At 35.9% G+C, this 13401-nt stretch overlaps 1 protein-coding gene across 8 annotated transcripts in view; it reads left to right on the forward strand.

The window, feature by feature from the left end:
* Positions 1–13401, forward strand: part of TANC2 (tetratricopeptide repeat, ankyrin repeat and coiled-coil containing 2) — a 402214-nt gene that overhangs the window by 230171 nt on the left and 158642 nt on the right. For all 8 annotated transcript variants that reach the window (XM_087441368.1, XM_087441370.1, XM_087441371.1 and 5 more), the window contains one exon: positions 6497–6645. In XM_087441368.1, the coding sequence (XP_087297494.1) occupies positions 6497–6645 (149 nt within the window). The remainder of the gene's footprint in view (positions 1–6496; positions 6646–13401) is intronic.

Below are 13401 nucleotides of genomic sequence, written 5' to 3' on the forward strand. Positions count from 1 at the left end.
GCTCATAGATACAGAGAACAGATTGATGTATAACACAGCTTTTTCCTGAGATTTCATGTTAGAGTACCTTAGGTGAGCAGAGGTAGGGGGATGAGGACTGTTGGATATTATAGAGCCCCTTGGAGTTGTCCTTTGGTACTGCCACCAACATCACACATATTCTGTGCTATGATTAAAGATAAAAGTTTATTTAAAAAGTAGTTTATGGGGCCGGCCCCGTGGCTTAGCGGTTAAGTGCGTGCGCTCTGCTGCTGGCGGCCCGGGTTCAGATCCTGGGCGCGCACCAACGCACCACTTCTCCGGCCATGCTGAGGCCGCGTCCCACATACAGCAACTAGAAGGATGTGCAGCTGTGACATACAACTATCTACTGGGGCTTTGGGGGGAAAAATAAATAAATAAAATCTTTAAAAAAAAAAAAAATAAAAAGTAGTTTATGGGGCCAGCCCAGTGGCGTAGTGATTAAGTTTGAGCACTCAGCTTTGGTGGCCCGGGGCTTGCCAGTTTGGGTCCTGCACACCAACCTACGCACCGCTCATCAAGCCATGTTGAGGCGGTGTCCCACATACAGCAACTAGAAGGAGGTACAACTATGACATACAACTATCTGCTTTGGCTTTGGGGAGAAAAAAGGAAAGAAGGAGGAAGATTGGCAACAGATGTTAGCTCAGGGCCAATCTTCCTCAAAAAAAAAAAAAACTTTATATTTGGGAAAACACAAAGCTTTTTGGTGTATATAGAAGAGCTAATTTATTTATTCAGTCAGTAAAGATTTATTTATGTATAATATGCCAGGTAGTACACTATATACTATGGATAAAACAGTGAAAGGGACAAACAGGATCCATCTGCTCATTGAGCTTATGTTCTAGTTGGGCAGACAGGCAATAAAATAAGTGAACTCGTAAATAAGATGATTATAGATCGTGGTAAGTGCTGTAAAGAAATTAACAGGGTTATGTAAAGATTAAACAAAGATCTAAAAGATGAGAAGGAAGACAGAAAAACAAGTGCAATAAGTTCTAGAAATACTTTATATGTGTGTGTGTATATATATGTATATATATATGTGTGTGTGTATATATATGTATACATTGTGTGTGTGTGTGTGTATATATATATATATATATATAAAGAATATTTATAAGATTACAAAAATATCCAGCAGCACCCAAGTAAAAAAATACATAATGCCTGGCATCCAATCAAAAAACTACCAGGCGGGGCTGGCCCTGTGGCGTAGTGGTTAAGTTCGTGTGCTCCACTTCAGCAGCCTAGTGTTCTTGGGTTCAGATCTTGGGTGTGGACCCATATACCACTCATCAAGCCATGCTGTGGCGGTGTCCCATATACAAAGTAGAGGAAGATTGGCACAGATGTTAGCTCAGGGACCATCTTCCTCAAGCAAAAAGAGGAAGATTGGCAACAGATCTTCGCTCAGGGCCAATCTTCCTTACAAAAAAAAAAATTACCAGGCATGCAAAGAAGCTGGAAAACACTTCCTATAAGGAGGAGTAAAATCAATCAATCGAAGTCAACCCCAAAACTACCCAGGTGATAGAATTAGTAGACAGAAGCAATAAAACAGTTATAACTTTACTCCATATATTCACAAAGATAGAGGAAATAGTATGTTATAGATGTGAAAACATAAAAATGACCCAATATGAACTTCTAGAGATAAAAATTACAGTATTAGAGATTTAAATAAAAAATACAGTGGGTAGAGTTAACATCAGATTAGATAGTGCAGAAGAAAAGATGAGTGAACTTGAAGACATAGCAATAGAAACTATCAAAAGTGAAACACTTAAGGAAAAAAGACTGAAAAAGTGGATTATGAAACCACTTCAAGAAGCCTAATAAATGTGTAATCAGAGTCCCGGAAGGATGACAGGAGAGGAGAGAGAGCACAACCAAACTATACATATAATGCTATATATGTTATATTATGCCATAATATAGCATAACATATATTTATAATTTATAATATATTATATATAAATATAAGAAATATATATATTTGAAGAAAAAATGGCCAGAAATTTTGTAAATTTCATGAAAACTCTAAATCCACAGATCTAAGAAGCTCAGTGAATCCCAAGCACAAGAAGCATGAAGATTACACTAAGACACAATGTTATAAAACTGCTTAAAATTAATAAAAAGAGAAAACTCTTAAAATCAGTCAGAAAAAAGCACACAAAATTACATATAGAGAAACAAAGATAAGGGTAACAGCCCACTTCTCCTTGGAAAAAAATTCAACCTAGAAGACAATGGAACAAAATCTTTAAAGTTCTGGCACAAAATATATATATCAAACTAGGTATGGATATATAGATATACATCAAACTGGAATTCTATAACCTGAAAAAATGTCTTTCAATAATAATGGCAAAATAAAGACTTCTTTGGACATATTAAAACAAAGATTTATGACCAGCTGACCTGTACTACAAGAATTGCTCAAGATGTCATAGTACCTAGTGTTAACATGTACTTAGAAAATATTTGGTAATTATCAGGATAACTTTCTAGACGAAAGTGAAATGGAGCCCCAGAATATCTGGAGATCAGGAATATATGCCAAGAAGAATTTGGAAAAGCTTAACTAGTTTAATGTATAGGAGAGGAAAGGGTAATTTATGAATTTGAATATAGTAGTTACCTTTTTATTTTATCAAGGAGTATGAAGCTTTCAATTATTCTTGGGGGGGAAAACTATATAAATCTAAATATTTGTGATGTAAAAATAATCCTACTGATTCTCTTACTTCTGTGGCAGAGAAATCTATTTATGTTGCCTTTTGGAGGGGAAGTAGGGAAGGGAAAATAGAGCCTGTTTTTCTACTCTGACATAAATTCAATGAGAGTTCTATATCAATTTTCCACAGATGAAATGCTTGAGAGCAAGCAATAATAGTATACAGAAATACACATACAGTCTTTTCTTCTGACCCCCAGCTTGTGACTTTAGCAGAGAAGTTGAGATAAATGTTAAACTGAATAATAATATGAATTTCACTTTCCTGCTATTTGGAGTGGTTTAGTGTGATACTGAATAGCCTCAAAAATTAAGAAGCTATCATATTTTGGCATCAAACCAGATGACACTATAGCTAATGCTTGCTATGCTAAAAGGATATATCTGACTCAAAAAAAGTTTTTATAATGTCCTATAGGATCTGTGCTACTGTGGATTGTTATAAGGTTAGACTAAATGCATCTCAATGTAAAACAAAACCTGAAAAAAATGTTTACAGTGAATCAAGTTAATGTAAATAGATATTCAGTTTAGGTAAATTATTTCTGCATCACATTTAGAATAGATCATTTTGAGTTCCTGGCTTCTTTTCATATGACTTCTATAAATTCTCTATTTGGAAATTTATCTTGACAGTGAGTTCAAGGAATAACCTCATATTGACTTTGGTCAGCATCCCTTAGTGAAAAGATTTGAAAAAGAATAACTCCTATAATAACCACTGAAAAATAGCCTAAATAGAAAGAGAACCTAAAGATCTAATTGTATGGAAAGAATGTAACAGTTTGGAAGCAGAAGATTAAAATGAATGCCAGAGATCAGGAATTTTAGGGTCTAAATTTCAGGGCAAAAATGAATTTGAATGGGGTTTCTTTTTGGAGTGGTGAAAATATTCTGGAATTAGAGAGTGGTGATTGTTGCATAACTTTATGAATATATTAAAAGGCACTGAATTGTACACTTTAAGGGGATAAAGTTTATGGCATGTGAATTATATATCAGTTTTTGAAAATGACCCTGACTGTGGGTAAAGTGGTAGCTGAGGCATATCTGGCATGGGATAGGAACCCAACCAGGGTGAGGAGAGCATCTGTGTGCAGGGTGGCAATGAGCAGTAGTGAAATTTGTTACAGGTAGGGGGAATAGATTAAGTAAGGATAATGAAAGCTGGGTTTCTCACTATTGGAGAACAGAATTACAACTTTGGAAAGGAAAAAAACTAGAATTAACCCTATGGTATTGAATTGGAATTAGAGGCATCACTGTGAGGTTTTGGGGTGTGTGTTTGTGTATGAATTCACAAATAAAAATGAATGTTAAGATTTGTGTATGTATATATACATATACATGTGTATGTGTATGTATGTATACATATATGAATATATGTGTATGAATATACTAACTTTGTCCACTGAGTGCACCTGGAGGACAGTGACATCTTAATAGCAGTGAGCATACCTGATATTCTAAATACCTTTCTCTGTTAAAAAGAATCAAGGCTTCTTGGAAAAAGGACTAATTTCAGGGCTAGGTCAGGGAAAGTACAAGATAAGCCTAGAACATCTTGTGCCAGAAAGCAAAGAAGTGCTCAGAAAATGACAGGGATGTGTCAAAAGGTTACAGGAGCCAAGTCAAAAGGGCTTACCCTGGCCAAATCTGACACAGTTTGAGCAACAAAATAAATAACAATAGTAACAGATAATAACATATTGAATAAGATAGGAATCAGTGAGTTCATACGGATGGATGGGTGGATGGGTGGATGGGTGGATGGGTGGATGGATGGATGGGTGGATGGATGAAGAAGAGAAACTAACCTGTAAAAACAGTAATGGATTTAGAAAAATCACTATTTGGCAATCATGGTAATAATTAATTCAACCAAGAAATATTAAGGATACTAAAAATAGAGGGTAAAAGTTTGTTGTGGAGAGCTTCAGACTGATGTTTATACACCAATGTTCATACCATCATTATTCATAATACCTAAAATGTGGAAACAACTCAAGTGTCCAGGATCAGATGAATGGATAAACTAAATGTGATATTTACATACAGTGGAATATTATTCAGTCATAAAAAGGAAAGAAATTCTGATATATGCTACAACATGGAAACATTATGCAAAGTGAGATAAAGTAGACATAAAAGGACAAACATTGTGTGATTCCACTAATATGAGGTACCTAGAATACACAAATTCATGGAGACAGAAAGTTAAAGAGAGGTTACTAGGGGCTAGTAAGAGGGGGCAATGGCGAGTTATCATTTAATGGGCACAGAGTTTCTTTTGGGGATGATAATCTGGACATGGATAGTGGCAGTGGTTGCACTGCATTGTGAATGTACTTAATGCCACTGAGTTGTACACTTAAAAATGGTTAGTATGGCAAATTTTGTTATATGTATTTTACCACAAAAATGTTTTTTTAAAAGCTTAAAAATTTGTTGAAGAATGGGATACTTACGTAGTCTCAAAGTATCCCCACACAAAATACTTATTAATTACAAAGAGAAAAAGTATAATTTTAGAGTGGAAATATCTGGCAGACACTACCATAACCAAGTGATCAAAGTTAACACAGCATTACTTTTATGATATTCCTGCCAAAAATGCATAACCTGAATCACATCGTGAAGTAACATGAGATAGATTCAAAGACACTGTGCAAAACAACTACCCTATAATCTTCAGAAGTGTCAAGGGGCTGGCCCGGTGGTGTAGCGGTTAAGTGCTCACGCTCTGCTTCAGCGGCCTGGGGTTAGCTGTTTAGGATCCCATGCGTGCACCGATGCCCCGCTTGTCAAGCCACACTGTGGCAGTGTCCCATATAAAGTAGAGGAAGATGGGCATGGATGTTAGCCCAGGGCCAATCTTCCTCAGCAAAAAGAGGAGGAGCAGCATCGGATGTTAGCTCAGGGCTAATCTTCCTCACCAAAAAAAAACAAAAAACAAAAAAAAAAAAGTGTCAAGGTCATGAAAGTTAAGGAAAGACTGCAGAACTGTTCCAGATTAAAAGAGAGAAAACTGAGAACTAAATGCATTGCATCATCCTGAATTGGATCATTTTGCTAGAAAGGACATTATTGGGACAAATGTGAAAACTTAAATGGGGTCTATGGATAAGATCATAATAATGTAAAATGTCAGTTTCCTGATTTTTATTCTGGTACTGTGGTTATGTAAAAGAATGTCTTCGTTTATAGGAAATACATACTATCTAGGGATGATGGGACATCGTGTCTGTACTTTCAAATAGTTAAGGAAAAAAATATTCTTTGTACTATTCTTGAAACTTTTTTGTAAGTTTGAATTGATTTCAAAATAAAAAAAGAATATTCACACAAACTGTAAAAAAAAAAAAAAAGAAAAAGATAAAAGAACCTGAAAGAAGGTGGCGATTGTGGCTGGAAATTAGATCCGAAGACTAGGACTGTATTGAAAGGCTAACTGTCGAAGAAATGGGAAATTTTTCTATTCAGTAAGTTACAAAAACATTCTTTCACACTCAGGTGTTTCAAGTAGATGAGTTGAGGGTAATCCGAGTAGACTATATATCAATTATATTATGTGAAAGTGGGAAAATCAACTTCTAGACAAGGACCTTGTAATTTTGGATTTAGAATGTTAAGAACAAAGGAAATGACCAAACTGAATGGAAGAATAGTTGCAGAGCCCAGCCATTTTATTTTGAAAGATTCATGTGTTTCAATGTCTTCCTGTTACAGGTGATGCTGAACAGGAACTTGGCCCCCCTCCCTCTGTAGATGAGGCAGCAAACACACTCATGACTCGTCTGGGTTTCCTCCTTGGAGAGAAAGTCACAGAAGTTCAGCCAGGTGACCAATACAACATGGAAGTACAGGATGAAAATCAGGTAAACTGCTTGCTATCAACTTTGGGAAACATGGGATAAATCAGCCTGTTATACCAGGAAAGGGAAAGTGGTGCAGGGGAATGTGTATATGTGTGTTCTGAGAAGAATAATGCCAATTGTTGAATGCCTTTTGAGCCCTGGAGATACAACTTAATTTTCTATAATCACTATATTTTTTTGGTTTATGAAACATCTTTTAGTTTCATTCTTAGGCTTAAAAAGCCACTTTAAGGTTTTGATTCATTTATTGAATGAATGAGGAAATAAGTAAATAAGCCAATAAACAAAATTGACATATATATGAGCACTGCACCCAGAATTTTCAGAATACACATTGTTTTCAGGAGCATATGGATTATTTACCAGTTGGTGATATGGTGATCCAGAGAGCAGGTCTCAGCAAATTTCAAAAGATTCGAATTATTGTGACCATGGTAGAATTAATCAATTACAAAATGATAACTTAGAAAATGATAGCTAAAAGATAACTTAGAAAATCCCCCAAATGTTTGGATAATAATATACTTCTAAATAGCGTTTGAGTCAAAGAAGAAATCACAAGAAATTAGAAATTTCAACTGAAATAATAAAAACAAAATATAACCAAACTTGTAGTATATAGTTAAAGATGTGTGCAAAAAGCAGTTTTAGTTTTGAATACATATATTAGAATAGTCGAAAATCTGAAAAGTGACTAAATATTCATCTCAGAAATTTCAAAATGTCAGAAATTTGAAAAAAATTATTTCATAGATTTTTTTCTTTTGGCTATTTCCTTTCTTTTCAGTTTAAATGTAGCAAAGGAGGTACTAGACTAATTCATTTCCATGGTCTTAATCTTTAAAATGATTGTCCTATAGTGGATCATTTTATTCAGAAGATGACAAGTTAATGTCAAATTGCATATCCTTAATATTGGGGAAGATTCTGTCATACGTTAGTGTTGTCATAAAATAATAAAGTAATAAAGGATTGTTTGAATGTATTTGTAGATCATGTGGATGATGTTCAGGTGTTCCAGAGCTCTCTCCTCAGACTTCTCTATTCTTTATATTCTCACTCCTTAGGTCATTGGTTTTGCTGGCTGCACATTATAAGCACCTAGGCAGTTTTTATAAAGTTCAGGTGCCCAGTGATTCTAATGATAATGAAACTCCTCCATTCTTTTTTTTCTTTTTGCTGAGGAAGATTCACCCTGAGCTAACATCTGTTACCAGTCTTCCTCTTTTTTTTTTTTTTTTTGCTTGAGGAAGATTAGCCCTGAGCTAACATCCATTCCAGTCTTCCTCTATTTTGTATGTGAGTTGCTGCCACAGCATGGCTTACAAGTGGTGTAGGTCCATGCGCGGGATCCGAACCTGCGAACCCGGGCCGCTGAAGCAGAGCACGCCGATCCCAACCACTACACCACAGGGCTGGCCCTGAAACTCCTCCATTCTTAGTTCTTTAAATACTATCTTAACTCCTTAATTATCTCAAGCCCTGTCTTTCCCCTTAAGTCTAGTTCTGTATATCCAGCTGCCTGCTACCTTTTCTACCTGTATGTCCAAGGTACATCTCAAACTTAACATGTCAAAAACTGAACCCTTGCATTTTTTCCAGAACCTGCTTCTTCTGCGGTGTTTCCTTTCTGAGTAGATAGTATCGCCTACGTGCTTAGGCCAAAAACATTGGAGCCATTATTGACTTGTTTCCGTCATAATCCACATTCACTCTTTCAGCAAATCATGTAGACTTTGTCTTCAAAATGTATGTTAAATCTAATCCCTTCTCATTACTTCCACTGCTACATCTAAGTCCAAGTCACTGTCATCTCTTGCCTGAGTGATTGTGATAGTTACTAGAATATAAGGCTAGAAGGCTTGAAACTTTTGCCTGTTTTATTTACTCCTGTATCCTCTGCACCTAGAACAGTGTCTACTGTTAGTAGGTGCTCAATAAATATTTACTGTATGAATAAACAGCCTCCTAATGGGTCTCTGCTTCCACTCTTGCCGCTCTGTAGTCTGTTCACACAAGACCCAGAGTGATCCTAGTAAAATGTGAATCTGATCCTTTAACTTCTCTGCTCTCAATCTTCTACTGTATTCCCATCACATTTAGAATTAAACCTAAATCTTTACCATGGCCAGAAAGGCACTACCTGATCTTACCCTTTTCTGCCTCTCCTACCTGTCTGCCTTTCATCTGCAGCTCTCCAGCAACACAGGCCTTCTTCTCATTCCTCGAACACATAAAACATTTGTTTATACTGGAATGCTCTTCCCATGTAACTCACTTCCTCACTTCATTCAGGGCTCTGCTCAAATGTTACCTCCTCGGAGAGGCCTTCCTTATTTACTTTAATAGCACCTGCCCATCACTATATCCCCTTATCTTGCTACTTTATTTTCTTCATAGTTCTTATCATTAATTTATTCCATTACATGTTTAGTTGTGGGGGTTTTTTGTGTGTATCTCATACAAGAATGTAAGCTTCATGCTGGCAGAGAGTGATGATTGTTTTTTATCAATTTACATTGTAATCATGGCAGTATGCTCTGCTCTGTGCATGAAAAATGGGAATAATATATATGTAGGGCTTTTTTAATAGTGGTGTAAACACCTATTTTACTTTTTATTTCTTGATATTCATGTCAAGTTAAAATGTGACTTTTTTTTTTGTGAGGATGATCAGGCTTGAGCTAACATCTGTTGCCAATCCTCCTCTTTTTGCTGAGGAAGTTTGACCCTGGGTTAACATCTGTGCCCATCTTCCTCCACTGTATATGGGACGCCGTCACAGCATGGCTTAGACAAGCGGTGCGTTGGTGCACTCCTGGGATCCGAACCCTGGGGCGCCGCAGCGGAGCGCACGCACTTAACTCCTACGCCACCGGGCCAGCACCAAAATGTGACTGTTCTAATAATGACCAAGTAACGTGATGTTATAGTCTGAATATTTGCAAAGGATCCTACTGTTTCTAAAAAGCTATATTTCTTCAGGTGCTAAAATTTATACTTGGTTATTTTTGAGATGCTTCATGTCATAGCATGTCGCAGTGATTTCTGAATAAAGTCACAAGTCTGTGGCATGTGCCTTGTGCATTTACTGAATGAAATAGTCCTAAAAAGTAAATGAGTAGTCTCATTCATTTAATGTAATTAAAGTGATATAATGGAAAAGTCACTGAACCAAGAGGTAGGAAGGTTATCGTTCAAAATGGAAGGAGAGAGCAAAATTTTCCCAGATAAGCAAAAATTAAAGGAGTTTGTCACCAAGAAACCAGTGTTACAAGAAATGTTAAAGGGACTGATTTAAGGGGAAAAGAGAAGACCACAAATAGGAAAAATTATCTATTTCCACGATTAGAACGTAATGGATACAAATGCACAAAAAAGAGGTTGGATATGATATCAAAAACATAAAAGGAGGGAGGAGGGTAGTTAAAGAGTACAGCTTTCAGACAGAGGTCAAACTTAAAGTGACCATCAATTCTGTATAGAAGAAGTAAGGAACAGAGAAGGACTACTAAAACACTGAGGAAAAAAAAAAAGTTAAAAAATGGCAGTAAGTACATACTTATCAATAGCTACTTTAAATGTCAATGGACTAAATGCTCCAATTAAAAGGCATAGGGTGGCTGAATGGATAAAAAAACAAGACCCATATATATGCTGCATACAAGAGACACACTTCAGACCTAAAGACACTCACAAACTGAAAGTGAAGGGATGGAAAAAGATACTCCACGCAAATGGCAATGAAAAGAAAGGTGGGGTAGCAGTACTCATATCAGACAAAATAGACTTTAAAACAAAAACTGTAAAACGAGACAAAGAAGGGTATTACATAATGATCAAGGGAACAATCCAACAAGAGGATATAACACTTGTAAATATCTACGCACCCAATGTAGGTGCACCTAAATATATAAAGCAATTATTAACAGACATAAAAACAGAAATAGACAGTAACACAATAATAGTAGGGGACTTTAACACTCCACTTACACCAACGGATAGATCATCCAAACAGAAGATCAATAAGGAAACATTGGCCTTAAACGACACACTACAACAGATGGACCTAGTAGATATATACAGAGCATTCCATCCAAAAACCGAAGAATACACGTTCTTTTCAAATGCACATGGAACGTTCTCCAGGATTGATCACATATTAGGCCACAAAACAAGTCTCCATAAATTTAAGAAGATTGAAATAATACCAAGCATCTTTTTCTGACCACAAAGGTATGAAACTAGAAATCAACTATAGGAAGAAAATCAGAAAAGCCACAAATACATGGAGATTAAACAAAATGCTACTGAACAACGACTGGGTTAATGAAGAAATCAAAGAAGAAATCAAAAATACCTGGAGACAAATGAAAATGAAAATACGACATGCCAGAATTTATGGGATACAGCAAAAGCGGTCCTAAGAGGGAAGTTTATAGCAATACAGGCCTATCTCAACAAACAAGAAAAATCTCAAATAAACAATCTAACAATGCACCTAAAGGAACTGGAAAAAGAAGAAAAACAAAGCCCAAAATCAGTAGAAGAAGGGAAATAATAAAAATCAGAGCAGAAATAAATGAAATAGAGACCAAAAACAATAGAAAAATTAATAAAACCAAGAGCTGGTTCTTTGAAAAGATCAACAAAATAGACAAACCTTTAGCTAGACTCACCAAGAAAAAAAGAGAAGGCACAAATAAGTAAAATCAGAAATGAAAGAGGAGAGGTTACAACAGACACCTCAGAAATACAAAAGATTATAAGAGAATACTATGAAAAACTATATGCCAACCAATTCGACAATCTGGAAGAAATGGATAAATTCTTAGAATCATACAACCTTCCAAAACTGGATCAAGAAGAAGTAGAGAATTTGAATAGACCAATCACCAGTAAGGAGATAGAAACAGTAATCAAAAACCTCCCCAAAAATAAAAGTCCAGGACCAGACGGCTTCCCTGGTGAATTCTACCAAACATTCAAAGAAGACTTAATACCTATCCTTCTCAAACTCTTCCAAAAAATTGAGGAGGGGGAAGCTCCTAACTCATTCTACGAAGCTGACATTACCCTGATACCAAAACCAGACAAGGACAACACAAAAAAAGAAAATTACAGGCCAATATCACTGATGAACATCGATGCGAAAATCCTCAACAAAATACTAGCAAATCGCGTACAACAATACGTTAAAAAGATTATACACCATGATCAAGTGGGATTTATTCCAAGTATGCAGGGATGGTTTAACATTCGCAAATCAATCAACGTAATACACCACATTAATAAAATGAAGAACAAAAATCACATGATCATCTCAATAGATGCAGAGAAAGCATTTGACAAGATCCAGCATCCATTTATGATTAAAACTCTGAATAAAATGGGTATAGAAGGAAAGTACCTCAACATAATAAAGACCATATATGAGAAACCCACAGCTAATATCATCCTCAATGGTGAAAAACTGAAAGCTATCCCTCTAAGAACAGGAACCAGACAAGGATGCCCACTGTCACCACTCCTATTTAACATAGTACTGGAAGTCCTAGCCAGAGCAATCAGGCAAGAGAAAGAAATAAAAGGGATCCAAATTGGAAAGGAAGAAGTGAAACTGTCACTATTTGCAGATGACATGATTTTATATATAGAAAACCCTAAAGAATCCACCAGAAAACTTTTAGAAGTAATAAACGAATATGGGAAAGTTGCAGGATACAAAATCAACATACAAAAATCAGTTGCATTTCTGTACACTAACAACGAAGTAGCAGAAAGAGAAATTAAGAATACCATCCCATTTACAATTGCAACAAAAAGAATAAAATACCTAGGAATAAACTTAACCAAAGAGGTGAAAGATCTGTACACGAAAACTATAAAACATTTCTGAAAGAAATTGAAGAAGACACAAAGAAATGGAAAGATATTCCGTGCTCTTGGATTGGAAGAATTAACATAGTTAAGATGTCCATACTTCCTAAAGCCATCTATAGATTCAATGCAATCCCTATCAAAGTTCCAACAACATTTTTCACAGAAATAGAACAAAGAATCCTAAAATTTAGATGGAACAACAAAACACCCGCAATAGCTAAAGGAATCCTGAGAAAAAAGAACAAAGCTGGAGGTATCACACTCCCTGATTTCAAAATATACTACAAAGCTATAGTAACCAAAACAGCATGGTACGGGCACAAAAACAGACACACAGATCAATGGAATAGAATCGAAAGCCCCGAAATAAACCCACACATCTATGGACAGCTAATCTTTGACAAAGGAGCCAAGAACATACAATGGGGAAAAGAAAGTCTCTTCAACAAATGGTGTTGGGAAAACTGGATAGCCATATGCAAAAAAATGAAAGTAGACCCTTACCTTACACCATACACAAAAATTAACTCCAAATGGATTAAAGACTTGAATGTAAGACCTGAAACTGTGAAAGTTCTAGAAGAAAACATAGGCAGTACGCTCTTCGACATCAGTCTTAGCAACATCTTTTCAAACACCACATCTGACCGGGCAAGAGAAACAATAGAAAAAATAAACAAATGGGACTACATCAAACTAAAAAGCTTCTGCACAGCAAAGGAAACCATCAACAAAACGAAAAGACAACCTAACAATTGGGAGAAGATATTTGCAAACCATACATCTGATAAGGGCTTAATCTCCAAAATATATAAAGAACTCATGCATCTCAACAACAAAATCTACCAACCCAATTAAAAAATGGGCAAAAGA

The sequence above is a fragment of the Ceratotherium simum genome, chromosome 16 (assembly GCF_057802395.1).
Source record: "Ceratotherium simum simum isolate JZ-2026a chromosome 16, ASM5780239v1, whole genome shotgun sequence".
NCBI classification, from domain to species: Eukaryota; Metazoa; Chordata; class Mammalia; order Perissodactyla; family Rhinocerotidae; genus Ceratotherium; species Ceratotherium simum.